General features: G+C 51.3%; 7 protein-coding genes across 7 annotated transcripts; 4 read left to right on the plus strand and 3 right to left on the minus strand.

The window, feature by feature from the left end:
• Nucleotides 1-92: 92 nt before the first annotated feature.
• On the plus strand, nt 93-1672 carry T310_3818 (uncharacterized protein; the record flags this gene model as incomplete). The annotated part of the gene is made up of 2 exons (XM_013473292.1): nt 93-113; nt 194-1672. 2 exons carry the CDS (start codon nt 93-95, stop codon nt 1670-1672), a joined length of 1500 nt encoding a protein of 499 aa, XP_013328746.1.
• A 1085-nt stretch (nt 1673-2757) lies between these two features.
• T310_3819 (O-methylsterigmatocystin oxidoreductase) lies at nt 2758-4307 on the minus strand (the record flags this gene model as incomplete). Its single annotated transcript, XM_013473293.1, has 3 exons — nt 2758-2850; nt 2896-3721; nt 3763-4307. The coding sequence occupies 3 exons, from the start codon at nt 4305-4307 to the stop codon at nt 2758-2760; spliced, it is 1464 nt and encodes a 487-aa protein (XP_013328747.1).
• A 1097-nt stretch (nt 4308-5404) lies between these two features.
• T310_3820 (uncharacterized protein) lies at nt 5405-6542 on the plus strand (the record flags this gene model as incomplete). The annotated part of the gene is made up of 5 exons (XM_013473294.1): nt 5405-5637; nt 5729-5872; nt 6047-6074; nt 6237-6355; nt 6530-6542. The coding sequence occupies 5 exons, from the start codon at nt 5405-5407 to the stop codon at nt 6540-6542; spliced, it is 537 nt and encodes a 178-aa protein (XP_013328748.1).
• Nucleotides 6543-7739: 1197 nt separating this feature from the next.
• T310_3821 (TAM domain methyltransferase) lies at nt 7740-9261 on the plus strand (the record flags this gene model as incomplete). Its single annotated transcript, XM_013473295.1, has 8 exons — nt 7740-7781; nt 7971-8009; nt 8048-8054; nt 8100-8152; nt 8411-8447; nt 8500-8530; nt 8590-8944; nt 9019-9261. 8 exons carry the CDS (start codon nt 7740-7742, stop codon nt 9259-9261), a joined length of 807 nt encoding a protein of 268 aa, XP_013328749.1.
• A 1106-nt stretch (nt 9262-10367) lies between these two features.
• T310_3822 (uncharacterized protein) lies at nt 10368-11734 on the plus strand (the record flags this gene model as incomplete). Its single annotated transcript, XM_013473296.1, has 3 exons — nt 10368-10428; nt 10487-10663; nt 10719-11734. 3 exons carry the CDS (start codon nt 10368-10370, stop codon nt 11732-11734), a joined length of 1254 nt encoding a protein of 417 aa, XP_013328750.1.
• A 513-nt stretch (nt 11735-12247) lies between these two features.
• On the minus strand, nt 12248-14929 carry T310_3823 (uncharacterized protein; the record flags this gene model as incomplete). The annotated part of the gene is made up of 1 exon (XM_013473297.1): nt 12248-14929. The coding sequence occupies one exon, from the start codon at nt 14927-14929 to the stop codon at nt 12248-12250; it is 2682 nt and encodes an 893-aa protein (XP_013328751.1).
• Nucleotides 14930-16262: 1333 nt separating this feature from the next.
• On the minus strand, nt 16263-17962 carry T310_3824 (uncharacterized protein; the record flags this gene model as incomplete). Its single annotated transcript, XM_013473298.1, has 7 exons — nt 16263-16325; nt 16649-16833; nt 16883-16889; nt 16928-16958; nt 17059-17231; nt 17303-17809; nt 17921-17962. The coding sequence occupies 7 exons, from the start codon at nt 17960-17962 to the stop codon at nt 16263-16265; spliced, it is 1008 nt and encodes a 335-aa protein (XP_013328752.1).
• Between the last annotated feature and the right edge of the window lie 343 nt (nt 17963-18305).

Below are 18305 nucleotides of genomic sequence, written 5' to 3' on the forward strand. Positions count from 1 at the left end.
AGGTGACTACGATTTGGAACAGTGCCAACGCTGCAGACGAAGCAACCAGCAGTGCGTCCGAGGCAGGAATAACACTAAAATTCGATTCCGCCATGGCTCCCATGCCAGATACGGTTTGACCTTTGCAAAGGATCAGCACTGGCTGAAGACCCGGAAGCCTCGTAAGCAAGCATACTCAACTGACGGCAACAAGTTAATTAACCACGCGTATGTAGACAGGCTGAGGTTCATTGATGAGACGCTGGATGTCATTGCTGGCTACCACCAGGAATGTGATCTAGATACGGATTCAGAGGTCTGCGCAGGACAAAATGAGAGCCAGTTGTCGGCGATCTGCGAATCTACATCTCGCACTACAGGCACCTCCCAAGGCTCGCAATCTTCTGACACCTCTCCCCGCGATGAGCCATCTCAGAGAGGTGTTTTCGACGATAAACAAACTCCTGTTGCCTTATCGTCTACGCTACAAACCTCATCTTCCATTCAGTCGTCAGTCTATAACACTGTTCCCGTGCCTAATACTGCAGAGCCTGCATACACCAACCTCCCACAGCATCCAACAATAGACCTCTCAGATGACCCCTTCTTCTGCCATCTCGTCAAGCAGCCTTCGGCGGAGATTTGCCGCAGTCAAAGCCGCCGCCAAGCAATCCTGATGCGATATTTCTCAGAAGAAATCGCCCGCCGCTTCGACCTGTGCAACCCTGAACGCCACTTTACCCACGTCGTTCCCCAGCGAGCACGCTCCTCGCCGCCTCTGTTGAATGCGATACTAACGACATCGGCCCGCCACCTCACGCGGCTCCCACGGCATCGAAACGCGGATGACATCGTGGAGTGGCAGGGGTATGTGCTTCCTGACCTGACGGAAGAGTCCGCCGTGTACTATCACAACGAATGCATCAAGGATCTCCTGCGGCTGAGCATGGATCCGGCGCAGATCCACAACGAGAACCTGCTGGCGGCAGCCATTATTCTCCGGACGGACGAGGAGATGGACGCCCCGCTGCGGGACGACAGCGACGGCGACAAAGAAGTCTTTCTGCAGATGCTGAGCATCTTTCTCAATGCGCAAGTCCCGTCGGCTGCGGCGGTGCCACACCGCTCAGGTGCGATCTACCCGAGGGAGATGAGTCCTATGTCCCAGCCTCGACCTGTCTCTGTCTCCTCCACCCCCTTACCCCGAACCGACAGTCTCCGTCAGGCGTGTTTCTGGGTCGCCCTCCGGCAGGAAGTGTTTACGTCGTTCATGAAGCAGCGTCCGCCGAACTTCCCTCTCTCCCGCTGCGAAGCGTTCCGCAACTTTTCTCCAGCCGAGGATGCCGTCTGGGCAGATCGTCTGGTCATTTTCTGTGCGGACGTACTGCAGTACTGCTACGGAGGCCCCAGCGATACGACTACGCCTCAGCGCCACGCTGATAATAAAGAGCGATGGCATGCGCTGAAGCAGTACGAGGCTGAGCTGGGTCTCGTCCTGCCGAGCTCGTTCGAACCGGTGTATTACCGGGCGCCTAACCGGCAAGCAGGCGAGATCTTCCCCGAGATCTGGTACCTAGACGACTGCCATGTGACGGGAACGACGCACGCAGAGCTGGCCCGCATCCTGCTCGCAGTCTACGACCCGAGCAGGCCCAAACTGGGCCCGGATACGCTGCCAGCATGCGCGAGTTGACAGGGCGGCTGAAGGGGATCGTGCTCCGACTGTGCGGGATCGCGCTCAGCAATCGCCGCTTACCGTCGGTGTTCATCGAGGCGTTGATGGGGATTGCCATGTGTGGAGAGTACTTTGACGATCGGAAGGAGCAGGAGGCGCTGCTGCAGGTGTTGGATATTATGGAGCGCGATCATGCGTTTCCGACGGGGGAGTTTGTGGCCACGTTGCAGCGGGCATGGGGGTGGAGATAGTGATCAGGCAGAGCGTCACATTTATTTGCAGATGATTGATTTGATTCACCTTGCAAGACATCACTGTAGCATACATAATAATTTCTTTCTGTAACTATGATTTGAGCCGATTATCAGTCGATAGTATCAGTCACATATTTGAAATCTCGATCGATGCTTCGGCGAGAAATTTCCTATTTCGCGAAACCGTCCGTTTTCCCCAAGTAGGCAATATCTGGTCTGTTTATCTTGTACCTCTACCATGAAAAAGCGGAGAACAGCACTGCAAATGATGAATTCTGTGAATTAATCCAGTGAATACTCACCGACCTTCGTAAGCTCCTACGTAGGTAGGTAGGTGGGTAGTTTATATAGGTATTACTCTGCACAGCAACTAATGTACAGTGCATACTTACCTAGACAGAATGTTGTCAATCGCCGTACCGTATAATCCTGCCGAAAACGGTAATTTTGATGCCACCCACAAAGGAAATTCCGTTGTTAGTTCTCCTTGACTTATTTGTATACATGTGCTTACTCTCATGGTCTGCTGTGCCCTATTGCCATTTACTATTTAATATATATAGCAAATTTCTGTTTCTTTCTTTTTTTTGGACAGCTTGAGAGAAGAGAGCTATTTTCTTGAGGTTTATATTTATATTTAGATTTCTTTCGATATTTTTTCTTGTTCTCTTCTTTTCTTTTCTTGTCCTTCTTTCGTTTGTTGTACTCCCAATTAAAGATAAAGGCCTCGCTTGGATTGCATTGAATTGCAACAGGCACATTAGCTAACTAAACTACTCTGCTCGTTTCAATAGATGAATGCAAAGCCAGTAGATAGCTGTCATTCACGATTGCAACAGTATTACATTCCTAGTAGCCTTGGTAGCTAATAAAGCTCAGGAAGTTCGCAGCGACAGACTCAACCCTTGCTAGTCCAGTCCCTAGAATAAAGTCCTTGATGCGCTGCAGAGCATCCAGAAAATTACACAGGAAAGCTTACGCACGCACATTCATCCCCATCGAAACCTGATTCTCGCGAATCGAATTCAACAGCACATCGACATCCTTCTCGGCCGTCTCCCACTCCCTCTCGATGACCGCCTTCGCATGCTCGCTTCTCGGTTCAAACACCGCCTCGAACGGCAGCGGCGAGGAGGCGAACCCGGAAGTGAAAGCCATGTCGTCCACCTCGATGCGCTTCCCGTCCCTGTCGACCGCATGCTTGATGTTGTATCCCCAGAGCAGGCGCGCGATCAGCAGGAAAATCGAGTTCCGCGCAATGTGTCGCCCCGTGCAGATCCGTCGGCCGTAGCCGAAGAAGTTGACGAAGCACTGCTCCTGCTGGTCTGTGTTCTCGGGCTTCTTCTCCTCCAGCCAGCGCTCAGGCAGGAACTCCATCGGCCGGTCAAATACCTTCTCATCCAGGCTCATCGCCCAGTGCAGTCCCACTACGGTGGCGCCCTTGGGGATTCGATACCCCATGTACGTGTCTTCCTGCATCGTCGCGTGCGGGATACCTCCCAGAACGATGGAGCGCCAGCGGAACTGTTCTTCGACGATGGCTACGATGTATGGCAGATTCTTCTTGTCGTCCAGCGTCGGCAGACGGTCCGGTCCAACGACTTCGTCCAGTTCTTTCTGGGCCTTTCTGACAAAGTCCGGATAGGCGAGCGCGGCCAGGGTGAAGACTCGCATCTGCACTGACGTCGTGTCCAGCCCGGCATCAGCGAGAACGCCGACGCTGTACGCCAACTCCAGCTCCGTCATTTGCTCGGCTTCCTTGAGGCAGAGAACTCCTTGCTCCAGTTCCACGCCTTGCTGAACAGCCCTCTCTCTATATTCCGTGTATGGAGAGACGCTTCGATCTTGAAAAACTTCTTCGTCGTCCGCTTCCATGGCGCCAGAGGGGCAGGGAGAACGTTGAGGAAAGGGAGGGCGTCCACGATCCATGTCCCGACGCGTCCGACATAGGCCCAGTTTTCTTCCACGAGGTGAGCGTCCTTCAGCTCGTCTTCGTCACCCGTATGCAGACGGTACCCGTAAGCCAGCGAATACACCAGACTGGCGCTGTAGCAGTCGAACAGCTTCTGAAAGTCGTTTGTCTTGAGAAAATCGTACAGCAGCTGCTTGCTCTCCAGGTCCTGCAGAGGATAGTACGTGTTTGACGCCCGGGGGCTAAATGGCGACGCATGCATGCGCTGGTGGAGCCGGTATTGATCGTTGTAGCGCCTCAGCAGCAGATGCATGCCCTTGGTCAGGTTCTCGCCCGCCATGACCATGCGCGGGCGGTCGCTGTAGATGTTTCCGCGCTTGTCAAGCAGCTCGCGAGCAATGGCGGCATTGGCAATCATAATTATCGTGGTGCCGCCGAACTGGGCACTGATGATTACTCCTTGGTCCACTCGTGGAATGTTCGCCATGGCAGGTCAGTCGGTGCCTGGTGGAGGTTGCCGATGAAAGGGAGACGAGGGGGACCAGGAGGCAGAGAGCGATCCCGTCTGTACTCGTAGAGCAGCCTGAGAACGATTAAGGCGATTAAGAAACCAACGATCTTGACGCCGTCCATGATGAAATCTGAGGTCTCTGTTGCGGTGGGTGCATGATGGGCGGGGTAACAGTCTTTATAATGCAGCAACCAGCTGCAACCACGGGATAAACAATATATGACCTGTCAAAAGGCAGGTATTAAAGTTCCCAGTATGCAGACTGTACAGTGTCATGCAGTGACTGTGTCGAATGATTGCGTAGGGATTGCCAGCGTGCTCTGGAGGATGGTCCTTATTATGGCCGATCGACGTCTTTGAAATGCATGACTCGCGAGCAGCGCCTCAGAACAACCCACAAGAGAGTCGTGGCTTGTCGTTTAAAAGCGGGAAGAGATTCATCCGGTCTGGCCCGTTGCGGGGATTGAAATTTGAGAAATGCCGATCCTAGACGGGAGGCAGTCCACAACCTGTCTCGGAGTAACAACGATCGAAGCACTTCTATTCGCAACTGTTGGTCCGTCAGAGAAATCTGGTCACAATTAGCATTGAATTAGCATCGATTGGCATGCAGCTAGCAGGCCCTAGGACGTTAGAACGCCGGGGTGACAGCTACCAAGCGACGTCTTAGGGCATCCGACCGCTGCTGCCAGCCACTCCTTGCTGTTGTAATATATGGAAGGGCAGGCAGGGCAACAAGGCGTAATCCTGGTCGCCAGAAATATAATTCATGTCATCCATGGCATAGAGCAGTCCCTACTCCATACGGACATGTACTCCGCAGGTATGCACCAGGATGCCACCATATATCGTGGAAACCTCACACTTGCGGAGGACATTCTTGTCATGGTCTAATCTTGCATATCCTCTGAAGACATGATTTGCATAAGCTCATGTTCATGTTAGGGGCTTGTATGAAACCGAATACAGAGGACTACTCACAAAACAGCGTGACAGGAGTCTGATGTTGACTGATATAAACAGGCCTCAGCCATTACCACGACTTGGTCACTGCCAGCACATGTGGCTTCACAATGCAGGTTGCATCCATGAAGGATCCTGTCATATGGAGTGAGGCCATCAAGTACACTCTTTTTCTGCCCACCATCTTACTGTTTATGTTTGTCCCAGCCAAGATCTTTATTGTCCTGTCTCTGCTGCATCTTTTCGGCATGGCTATAGAGAAAATGCAAGATCATCCTCTGGACGGTCACAGTTATTGTGGTTGGCAACAACATCTTTCCAATGGTCACCCTGCCGGGCTAGTGTAACAAGCTGGAACCTGGAAATTCCTGGTACCTGCATGTTGCCAGTCATGTTAATATTGGATGTCGTGTGACTGGTAAGAACATTACTAGGCAGAACCATATCCTCGAAACTGACGAGATCAGTCTGCAGGGCAGCGATGGATTCGCAGTGTGCCATCTTCCCTGTCTTCATGGTGTGGATGCTCAACATGAAGACTGGGACCAAATAGGGTCTGGCGGTCTGGACGAGCGGTGGTGTGTTGTTGTTGAGCGTCCTGTCATGTTATGATGTCTGCTGATGAGTCCGCAGCAGGACTGCCGCCAGCTTGGTGAAGATCATGAGGATGAAAACTACCAAGGGCACAATGGACATGACCTGTATGCTCCCTGCTACGTGACATAGGTTAAACCGCTTGCTGACGTCTGCAGGCCCATGGCCAATTTCAATCTGGTATACGTGAGTGTTTGATTATCTTTGGAGTTGGACCATGGTGAGCAAGAGTATCAGACTGACGAGAACAAGTCGAATGGCGTGGCTTTAATATTCCATTGAGTCATGCCGAAAACAATCAACATCTCGTGCTGGGAAGGATGTGATGATGAACTTTGAATTTCGTAGAGAAGGTTTTGCTGGAATCAAGTCATCAAGTGCCTGGCCAAGTCAGGCATAAAGATCATGCTAAGTGCAAAAAGGAGCAACATTCCTTCTAAGCTACCTACGGACGTGCCTTACTTCCTGTAAGGCAAGGACGGTGGACGCTGCACACGTGACAGACCACAGCTGGAAGGGCCATTCAATCGAGTATGAATTTGCCAAGTACTTAGATCGGCGACACAATATGAGACTTTGAATGTAATGCAAATAAATGCGCTAAAAACGGTTGAAAATGTTACTATGCTGTGTAAATATAGGTATGCCTTTTGACAGATATGAGACCTCTCCCTGTCCTTTTTAAGGTTTTACTTACTAGAGACTTGATTTAGTAAAATATATCTATATAGCTGTGTCTCTGAACTAATATCTAGGTAGTAAATTTATATTCTTTCCTAAATTTGAAATAAAAATCTATACCCTAAATGTAGACATTAACTCCCTCTGGATTTCTCCAGGGTGCTACTCTGCTTAAAAACTTGATTAGTCCAAGTTGCCCCTGTCCAATGTTCTGGATCTCTAGCTCATAAGTTGCCTCAAGTTTGGAAAGACTGTTGTCACTTATTTTTGTTTTTGTAGAATAACATAGAAGCAATAAATTTGCAGACCTCTTTATTACATTGCAAGCTCCATAGAGGAAAGCGAATTATCAGAGTGTACAGACGCTCATATGGTCAGTGAGTGTGAAGAATAAGATTGAAGGAGAGTAGAAGACTTTTTTTTAGGCCAAACTCCATATTATCATTATCAATCTTCTGTGGATCCCTTTCATTTAGCACTCCATATGGAGGATAAATCCTTAAGCGACAGATCTACAGTGAACTGCAGGACGAAGCACAGATAATCTGATGTATGTACTCATACCGTGCGCAGCAGTCATTCTGCCATCCTGTCGTAAACATTGATGATCTCTGAAGACGATCAGCTGAATAAATACCTAGACGAGCGTAATCTCTACAGACCGGGTGGGCTGGCTTCATGCCGACCGTTGTAGTTGACCAGATGCATATTGATGTAGGATACTGGATACTATTCCCAATCAATGTCTGGATCCACGTATCATTGCAGGCAGAGTGTAGGTGCTAGTGTCTATCTTATACCCAACTTGGTAGCTGACAGGTGACGTTTTGCACTATTCCAGATAATTATATCTCTGGCTGCTGATCTGCACTCCACCCGATTCGGCCCGAACGCAACGGTCTCGCAGCCCTCCAATAGTAATCGACAGGCGTGCTGGCGACAGGGCTAGATGCAGGCTGGCTGCAGAATGCTGCTTTTGGTCACTCCTCGGTGTGGTAAAGAGCAGTTCTGGGCAGGAAGTATTTATCCGCTGCGTCACATGGCGACAGGTGGGGGAGAAAAATTGGAAGCTGACAGTGAGTTGTTGGTCTTTTAAAAGCTAGCTTTAGCCAGTGTTTTTCGTCGTCATCGACCACGGTTCAGTTCATTTCTGAAGTTAATTCTGCAGCCATGCCGGAGAATCCGTCGTCTCGTTCAGGCCTCGAAGTTGACGTGCGTCTCGTACCCTACAGGGATTCGTGTATATGCACACGCTAACCCGCGAATGTGCAGGAGAATCCTTCCTCCGATAAGGATTCTGCGTACAGTGAATCGTGAGCATTCGGTCTTCATGACTGCCAGTCGACAGACATGTCTGATCATATGAAGCATCGGGACAGCTAGTTACATGACGTCCATCAGCTCGAGCATCAGAAACTACAAGTAACGCATTCCCACCTCGTGCGTCAGAACTGTAACTAACGAAGCATATCTACCAGGTACGAGGTAAGAGATGACTGACCATCGATCAGCCAGCGAGGAGATAATAAGATAGCCAGAATGGACGCCGCTACCATGCGTTTCGCGAGGGAGCATATACCCTGGTACGTGGGCTGTATCCAGCGAGAAAATTAGGGCTACTAACCGAGTCGACACCAGCCAAACGATGAACAAGAGCAAGAGCGAATGGACCTGGTGCATCATATCTATCTGCTCCTGCTTGGAGGCAAGCTCCATCTGAGCCCGATAACGAATCCGCAGCGCGTTCTCGATCTTGGGACGGGCACTGGAATCTGGGCTATTGATTTTGCAGAGTGAGCTCCCTATGTAGTGAGCATTTGGTTGCATGCTTGCTAAAATAGATGAAATTCAGCGAATATCCTTCTGCGCAGATTATCGGTACGGCAGTGACTTCCTGAGCGTGACATGAGCGTCTATCTAATGAGAACAGGCACGGATCTGAGTCCGATACAACCACAATGGTAAGTAATCTCTTCCATGCATCATCTCGAACATGCTAAATCAAACTGATCAATTCTAGGGTCCCCCCAAACTGCACATTCGAAATCGACGACTACGAAACCGAATGGGTCTACACGCGTCCCTTCGACTTTATCCACGGCCGCGAGCTGGCCGGGTTCGTCGCGGACTACGGCCGCCTGTTCAGCCGCGCGTTCAAGCACCTGAAGCCGGGCGGGTATTTCGAGATCCAGACGGTCAACCCGACGGTTTTCTCCGATGACGACAGTCTCGAAAAGGCCAAGAATCTCCGGCACTGGGTGGCGGAGATGCACAAGGCCAGCGAGCAGTTTGGCAAGAGCATGACCGTGGTAGAGACGTGGAAGGACGAGCTGATCAAGGCTGGGTTTGAGGATGTTCATCGCGAGGTTATTAAGGTTTGTCTGGCAGTAACTTTTATCTTGCCCGGGATTTGATTAAAATGTGATGTACTAATCCCGCCTTTGTCCAGTTCCCAATCGGCCCCTGGGCCAAAGACAAGAAGCTCAAGGAGATCGGAAAATATCACCAGGCGCAGGTGATAGACGCGATAGGCTCGTATACCCCAGCCCTTTTCACGCGGATTCTGGGCTACACCAGGGAGGAGGCCGAGGTTCTCTGTGTGGCGGTGCGCAACGAGATCAGGGACCGGACTCTGCATCTCTACCAGGAGGCGCATTTCGTGTATGGGAGAAAGCCTGAAGCGAAGTCTTGAACGAGGAGTCGGAAGCTTTTTCCATTTCTGTCATGAACCTGACGTTGAAACATGACGACTGTCTACATCACTCACTCGCTTAGCATGGCATGGAATATTATTTATTCTCGTGTTTTGTCATAAATGTGCATATTTCCGGATTCGCATAACTGATCAGCATGATATCAACCAGCATGACAGGACAGAATTTGGGGAAACGAAAACAGTCCCTTCTTCTCAGCTCTTCACGTACGAAAACGACAGATTTAGACCCCATCTTTTGTAAGACAGGGGAAAAGGGGCGCGGCTCAGCCGGTTTCTCGCCTTTGCTTATTATAGAATCAGATATAGCGCTCTAACACTCGACGTAGACCTAATCCTTGCTAATACTGACACTTATATTGTATTTTATCCACTGATGTATATTGGCTAGTAGAATAAATTTTGCAATCAACAGATCAAAGTCTTACTGTCTCAGGTAAAATACTATCAACTGTGCAAATCATATCGGAAGTCATAGTGGTAGTATATACAAGATTCGAACGGAAAGAAATACCTACAGCTTATCCTATCCACCGTATGTACTGTACAAGCATTTCCTTTTCTCTTTCCCATTCCCCTGTTTTCAGAGCTGACACCTACTCCACTAAGTCATCTGAACTAAGTCATCTGAGCCCGTAGGGCTGAACCAAACCTGACCCAAGACTGCCGGCCTGAAAAAAAAAGGCGTCCACTTCCACTTGAGGCTCAAACCCTTTAGCGTGACGAATCCCTGTCGATGACGCAAACTTTTCATGGGTAGGTACCTAGGTATATACGAACTCAGGTTCGTCGTTTGAAACAGCTGTCAGCATTGTCAGCATGATTGGCTCTGGCGGATTCGTATTATAGGATTTCAGCTGGTGGGTTGTTGTTGTTTTTTAAGGCCCTCCATTGCACGGAAATGGAAAATGTGTGATTATTCCTCAGCATATTCTATTTGCTGCATTGTATGATATTCTTGTCTTTATGGGGTATATATATTGGAATTACAGACTCAAGATGACTCCCTTCAATAGTATCTACCTAGATAGGTATGTTATTTGTTGGATCTAGTTCTCTACCAGACTAGTCAGCTATAGCCCAACATGGGAAGTGCCCCTGACATGCAGTTCTCCCAATCGAAACGACTGATTGTTTGCTGCGACGGTATGCGTTTTAACCCAGTGTTTTTTTGTTGGTGATTTGATCTGAACGTCTATTCTAGGCACATGGGAGGATTCCACGTCGGACGACAGTCAACCTCCCACCAATGTCACTCGGATTTGTAGAGCCCTCAGTCGAAACGCAGTGGTTGAGGAGAACGGCGAGAAAAGGCTGGTGCCGCAAATTGTGTATTATCAAAAAGGAGTGGGCACTGGGTTTGGCAATAGACTCTGGGGAGGTGAGACAGTGAAACACATACATCGACCCTCCTGCTAACAATTCTATTTCAACAGGAGCCACTGGCCTCGGTCTCAGCGCCCACGTACGCTCCGCATACGCCTTTCTTGCCGACAACTACAACGACGGCGACAAGATCTACTTCTTCGGCTTCTCGCGCGGCGCATACACAGCCCGGGCAACAGCCGGGCTGGTGACGGACATGGGCCTCCTGACCAGCCGCGGCATGGACAACTTCAGCACCGTCTACCACGACTACTACACCCACAAACTGGACGGCTACGACGCCGAGACGCGACGCCGTCTGGGCTTCCGCGACCCCCTGCCGCGGTTCACGGTCGAGATCATCGGCGTGTGGGACACGGTCGGCTTCCACGACTTCTGGCTCACGCGCTGGCTCTTTGGCGAGGAGTTTGAGCGCCGGAATGCGCGCCTGTCCAGCGACATCCGCTATGTGTTCCACGCGCTGGCCCTCGACGAACAGCGCACCGCATTCCAGCCCCTGCTGTGGCATCTCCCGGTGAAGAGCGACGAGCAGGAACTGCTCCAGGTCTGGTTCTCCGGCGTCCACACCGATGTTGGCGGTGGTGCCGCGGACCCTCGTCTCTCGAACATCGCCCTCGCCTGGATGATCGCGCAGTGCACCAAGCACGACCAGCTCAGCTTCGACCTGAGCTACTTCTTCGACGAGCCTGCTCCGGCCGTCGAGGCAGATGCCACCCCGTGGGCCACCAGCAAGGGTCCCAATCGCTCGTCGAGCATCTTTCAATTCCTCGAGGCCCTCCTCGGCGGGACGTCATTACGGCGACCTCTCCGCTACGGGAACGGTCGAAAAGGCGACTGGCGCATCACCAACGAAGCGCTTCACGAGTCCATCCAGGACCGCAATTGCTTTGGAAAGACGTCCAGATCGGTTCGCTGGCCCTGCAAGGTCCTCAAGGCGAGGAAGAGTGCCGCCACGTGGCTGTTGTCTGATCGCCAGGAGATCCGCCAGGTGCAGGCCAGCGAGACGGAGAAGTTCTTCAAGGGGCGGATCAGGACGGTGCATCCGCTTCAGGTTGATCCGGCGTGATGTCGATATTGAACGCTCAGGGGCTGATATCGAAACGGTTTCATGGTCTGGCTGAAGTGTCAGGATGTAGTCGACGGTAATGGTTACTCCGTAGGAAGAAAGTCTGTCTCTCCTTCGGATATTAACAGAGTATTTCCACGCTGTTTTCCAACAACACTTTATTTCTTAATCAATTGTATTCTATTCACCACAGTCATAATGATAATTACCTAGCTGCGTTGTCATAGCACATATTATATTATCAAAGTGTATTGGTGGATAGAGTGCAGTTCGTCAAATGCAGTGAGGCAATGAAGAGTCGGTCATTAGATCGTCATTTGTTGTTCTCATTCTCATCACATATTCGTCTCACGGTGTGCTGCGAGTAATTGATGATGTTGCTGTGCCATCAGGTGACATCACATGCCAGGAATCTCCCGCTTTCCTCTTCCTCACTCTCTCACTGTCACGGAGAGCTGGATCAACGCTCTCGCTCTCAACGACCTCCCTCAGATCGATCGCATAGTGCCAAGGTCAAGACAGCTCAGTCCCTCTCGCATTCGCATCAGCATCAGCATCAGCTTTTTCTGGCCGACCAAGCCCAACTCCTGCCTTTCTCCCCTTGACGATCGCCAAAAGACACTTGCCCACCGCCTCGAGATCGCCCAGCAAACCCACATGTCCACGATCCGTCTTCACCAGACCGTCCTTGATCACCCGATATCCCGGGGGTAGCATGGCAGCAGACGCAAGACAGACCCCGTCGCCGGCGGCAAAGGCCAGATCGTCGTACGCGTCCCGACACTTGATGTGCTCGCGCGACTGCACTCGCGCGCCGTACACCGTCGGCAGACACTTGGAGTACAGCACTGCAAATGGCGGATAGCGATTCTCCGCCTGGTGGGACTCGTTGAAAGCCAGCTCCCTCTTGAAGCGGAGGACCTCGGCCAGCGTACGCTCCAGGTAGGCTATCGCGTCTGCCCGGGGGATCGTGCTCGTGGCTGCTGCTACGGCGGCGTTCGTCGAGGAGGACGTGTTGGGGGCGGTGCTTGGTCCGAGAAGATTCTCGACGACTGGGTTTTCTGGATCTCTCCCCGCACAGGCTTGTCCATTGTCGTGATCTCGAGGAACGCTCTCTTCTGCCTCCTCTTCGCGCGATGACCTTGGAGTATCTGCCGTCGCGCCGTCCTTACTGCCCAGAATCGTGGAAAACCGCTTCCCGAGTCCGATCTTGGGCAATGAGGGAAGAGAGTTGGGCAGAGTCTCGATCAGACTCCGCCTATTCTCGCTGCCCAGGGGAGGAAGCGGCGCCGCGATGCACGGCGAGAATCTGTACTCTTCCCAGCTCTTGACCGAGAAGAAATCCACCAGATAGTCCTCCTTCGTCCGCTTGTCGATAAAGCAGCGCCCATCCTCCGGGAGCAGTGCATAACTGGTCCGGAAGGTAAAGTTCACCTGCGCCGTCAGCACGCGCGAGCTGAGCAGCACGTCGTCGCCGTTTCGCAGCGGGCCCAGAATATTAACGCAGTGCTGAGGGGTGCCCGCGTACACGACTCCGGCAAACAGCTCCGGCCGCTGGTTCACGGCATGTCGAGTAATCAGCCCTCCGAGACTGTGTGCGACGACAAAAGCCCCTCGCTTCTCCCGCGGGACCCCAGGGGCGTTGCACGGCAGGCCTTCAAGAAATTTGATCAACCGTTTCGACAAGTAATGCGGACTCAGACGCCAGTCGTACCCGTAGTCCCAGACGCGGAGCTCGCCTTTCCGGGAATTCTCACATTTGCGCATCTTATGCATCAGCCGTCGACAGATATCCACCGGGCCGATGTGAGATAGGACTTCGGACGCGATAATCGTCTCCTCCATCCGCTCCTCGTCCTCGTGGGTCAATCCGACCTCCAAGTCGACTTTGCGGATATTCAAGCCCACTTTCATCGGAACCCAGAGCTGGCGATGAGGCGGTTTCGCCGAACGCAGAACGGATCCTCGATATCCGCCCATGACAACCACGTCACCGGTCATGTGCGACAGTGCCTCTGTCAGGATGGGATACATGGTGTTCTGCCTTGGCGGAGGGGCCCCATTGGGCTGCGTCTCGTTTGTCTGAGTGTCTTTCCGCTGGGATCCATCACTGAGAAACCGTCCGGGGTTCCACTCGCCCCGGATGTCTGGGAGGTTGAAGTTTGGCATGCTGAGCAACCGACTGCTCGAGTCTTGCAGGCTGTCCTTGATGGCCTGGAAGCGGCTGTTGACCTGGGAGTGCACATTTTCAAATGGACGACGCTGGTCCAAAGTCGAGGTGCGAGATAGGCTCCTCACATACAGACTCTGGTCCGATGCTGAGCGGCGTAAACTGAGCGGAGGCCGTTGGCTCGCAACACTGGGCCGATGCTGATGTGAATGAGTGGCGCTGTCGAGCGGCTTCAATGCGGCTACCCCGTCTTCCCCGGAGGTTGGGGTCTCGGTTTCGCTGGGGAAGGCGGAACTGTCCTCAGAGAGTTGGCCAGCAGGGAGTTGTCTGTCTTGCTGAGAGTCCAACTGAGCACTGCCGGTACTCGTCGACTTGACATGCTGGCTGCGCGGGCGACCAGTGCCCGAACCCGTTTTTGATGATGACAGAGAAGTCCGTTTGGTGAGAGAACTCAAATCCGGGAGAAGCTTTTTGAGATTGAGATTCGAGATGGCATCGCCCGACCACGTCAGACGCCGGACGGAGCCACTTTTGAGAAGAGACCTGGTGAAGCTGGTACGCGGCTGATCCCTGGTCTCTTTTGTTTCTCGATCTTTCGCCTCATGTGGTTTTTCGGCCTCTCTGTCGGCCTTCTTCTTCTTCGTCTCTTGCTCTACCGGCAGAGACTCCGGTTCTGCCGTCAAGCTGGGCAGATAGTCGCCGTCGGGTTCCGTGTCCGGGACGGGGTCGAAGTACCCTCCGGACCTCTCCATGATTCTGGATTTCTCCTCTGCGGGCGTCTGGCGCGCCTTCATGCGGCTCTGAGTGCGGCTGATGCTGACGCCCAGCACGTCCTCAGCCTCGTCGGCCTCTGCCATGGCCACGGGGCGGACGGGGGCATCATCGTTGTCGGAGCTGAGGTAATGATCGCTGTCTGAGACTTTTTGTGTCGAGCCATTGATCTGGTGCTGGTCCTGTTGACTCTGGCGCTTTTCCCTGGGCGCCATGCATGGCGTGATGCCATCCGGTTTGTTAACCGTGTCCATGCTGGCAGCTGCAATCATGTAACACAAGAGAAATTTCCACTCGCAAGTCTGAGAGGAATATAGAAAATTCAACGCGCGAAACAGTATTTCCCAAATCTTTCCGTCTTTCCTTTTTCCTTGCTACCCAGCAGAAGTAGAGCACTCCGCGCGAGATCGAATCCGCCCAATGTCCATTGAGAAGAAAATTGCGTATGAAGAAGACAAGGAAAGAAATCACATGCAGGTATGTGTGTATGTATGTATGTATTCCCAACCAGCAAACAATCACAGAATAATTACTCCTTATCTATGAATGTACTCCGTATGTATCTTCTGTCCAGGACTGCAGTCTGTATGTATGTACTAGTTGAGCCTGACGGCCGTATGACAGCGAATTCACGAGCAAAACAACTCGATTCGACCATCACCGTGCGTATTAATAAATTCACGGAATGGCAGGGGAAAGGGTCCCGCTATCCGGGCAGTGCCGGCAGGCTGGAAAACGTAAACTTAAATGGAACGTTGGAACCAGGTGCCGAGACTGGACCAATCAGCGAGTCTGCTTACCGATCACATCGATCAGTGGACACTTTTTTAACTTGGACTTAAGCTTAGCGACGGCGTAGTCGACTCAGTCCTGCAAAAGAGAGGCAAATTTAGAAAAACCGGGAGGCTGGGGTTTTAGTTTAGGTACATACGGAGTACATTGGGCGGCCTAATCGGATAGTATTTACCTGCCTAGGTAGGTAAACTAATCAGTGGTATATAATTAGTACGGAGGAGAATTAGGGCAAAGATCTAGGCCTAGCAGACACTCATTCGGTCTCCGTACGCCCTGCCTGATCGGTATAGCGAATATTGACAGGTTCACTATATATACGATAAACCGCCCCACTAATGGTTAGCTGGGAAGGCAAGGTGGCCGAGTGGTTAAGGCGTCAGGTTTAGGTATTGATCCCTGATTTCGTAAGATTCCCGCGTTCGAATCGCGGCCTTGTCATCCAGCTCTTTTTACCCACTTTACGTCGTTATATGTGTTTTTTGTCATTTTTTTGTCCTAGCATTCATCCGAAAATATTAAATCCGCAGAATCTGCAGCAATTGTATTTTTTTTTCGGTAGGGAGGGGGCTTTTCAGTGTTGTCCTTGTTACTGTCTTTAAACCAGGCATTGTCACTATCATGTGATCGGGCGAGATCTGAATTTCATGACCTATGCTATCTACTCCGGAGTATACCCAACCGATACCCAAGCAGTGTGGACTACATGCTGCTATTTTTTCCCTCTTTTGCACTGGACGGGACGTACTACTACATACTCAGCCTCAGCCTCGCTCCGTCCACGTCACCAGTCACCTATCTGTCTCTCGTCCATGGACCATTAATCACATGAAATTCGTCACGTCCCATCTCGCTTATCTAGATCGGTAGCTAACTAGCAGCTAGCTAAGTCTTGTCCAAGTAATGATCTGCGGTAGAGTATGTCCTCCGGTGTAGTGTGATGACGTAAATCCTAAATCTCGAACCGGGCGGCCCGGCCAGACCAGCATCCCCGCTTATTTGCGGAGTATTTATTATATAACGGAGGGAGATAGGCAATTGATTTATTGAGCCTTGGAGATGGGATACGTGAATAATAATAGGTCTAAGTATGTAATGGAATGTATGCACACATTTGATACACTTTGTGTACCGACTACATCCAGCTAATCTTCGCAACACCAACACCCCCGCATACGTACCACTTTCACCCGCCCATCGTCATGTAAATTCATTCTGTATTGATTGGCAAGAGGCCTCTTTGTCGGGTTATCCACCATCTCACTCCCTGCCTCTGTACAGTACTGAGAGATCCACGGGTTCCAAAAAGTGGACCCCCAGACTCGGCCAGATAGGTAGGTAGATCTATGTATGCTCTTGGTCATACCTAGTTAATAAGTTTGTTTCCTTTCTTAATTGCTTTGCTTTCTACCTACATAGATGCTGGGGAGAATTATTTCCCATTGCTGCTAATAATATACATTTTCATAAGACAGCCTTCGAGAGCAGATGCTAATATGAAATAGTTACAGCGTCGTACCAATCGTGAATATACAAATATAGATATATCACCCTCAAACTCGTCTCACACATGATCATACCAACCTCCTACCTATTATTAGGCTTAATCCCCTCCCTCGCCTTGGTCGACGACGCAATGTTGCCCGACTGCACCTCGTACTCCCCTTCCTTAGCAATGGCCTCGTTCTTCTCCACGCCCTTCGTGTCGCCGAACGCGCGGTCAATGGCGACGCCGACGGTGCCGCGGAGTGATTCACCGGCGCCCTCATCATCAACGTTAGTTAGCAATAGACTCCGTATGGAGGTTCGATCAAGAATGATATCAATCAACTCACGTGAATCCCTGCCAGAACACGCTCCATGCGACGCCCAAACCCCCCTCCGGTGGTGCCAGTCGTAGCGTTGCCGTTCCCACCAGCCGTGCTGGACGACCCTTGCTGCTGCTGCTGGCCTGGGTTGTACCCCGTCCCCGTCGCAGGATTGTACTGCTGTGCGATGTTCTTGTTGTAGTTGCTCGACGCCGCTGTCGACGGTGCGGCGGGCGCTCCAGTCGATGAGCCGGGGACGACGCCTGACCGGCTGTAATCGGAACCGGAATCCGTCCTGCTGGTCATCTCGCCGGTCCTGCTGTTGTCGAGCTTGTTCAAGATGCTCGACCGCTGCGAGCCCTTGTTTGAGCTTTCTGCCTTGGAGACGACCGTTCTCAAGGCACCGCGGTGGTGCGTGTTGTTCGTCGTCCAGCTGGGCGATATCAGGCTGGTACGTCCGGCCGTATGGTCTCGTCCTGTCACGTATGTCCTCTTACTAGTAAATTTCGCTGGAATAATCGACCGAGTGTCGAGCTTGTTAGCCAGATTGGTTGATGAGTGGTGGAAGACTGTCAGTCAGACATATACCTACTGCTTATTAGGGAAGACCAGAGAATATACCCTATTCAAAGAAAGGTTCCTTACTGACGAACTCGGCAATGCGATTCGCGCTGACAAAGTGGACATTATGACAGGAGGCTAAAGCAAGCTTATTCGCTTTATTTGCCTCTTTGCTGTTGTTCTACTTACTGACATTCATCTGCCCGACATCATCGCTGAGAGATTGACGTCACGTTGAACTAACTCAACCAGGGTTGCTGACAAAGCGAATCAGCCAGGCGATTCAGGCGAGATATCTTATCAAGGAAACAAAAAGATTAGTTTAGTATAATATATTCCTCTCTGTCCTTACTTACCCTTACTGTCTGCTACCCTTTATTAGAAGTAACTCATCGCTATTGTTACTATTTATGTTCTCATCTTATATACATTGACTCTAATCATGGTAGCTTTATCCCTTAGGAAAGGA

This window comes from Rasamsonia emersonii, assembly GCF_000968595.1.
Source record: "Rasamsonia emersonii CBS 393.64 chromosome Unknown ctg1118621760086, whole genome shotgun sequence".
Classification (NCBI taxonomy): domain Eukaryota; kingdom Fungi; phylum Ascomycota; class Eurotiomycetes; order Eurotiales; family Trichocomaceae; genus Rasamsonia; species Rasamsonia emersonii.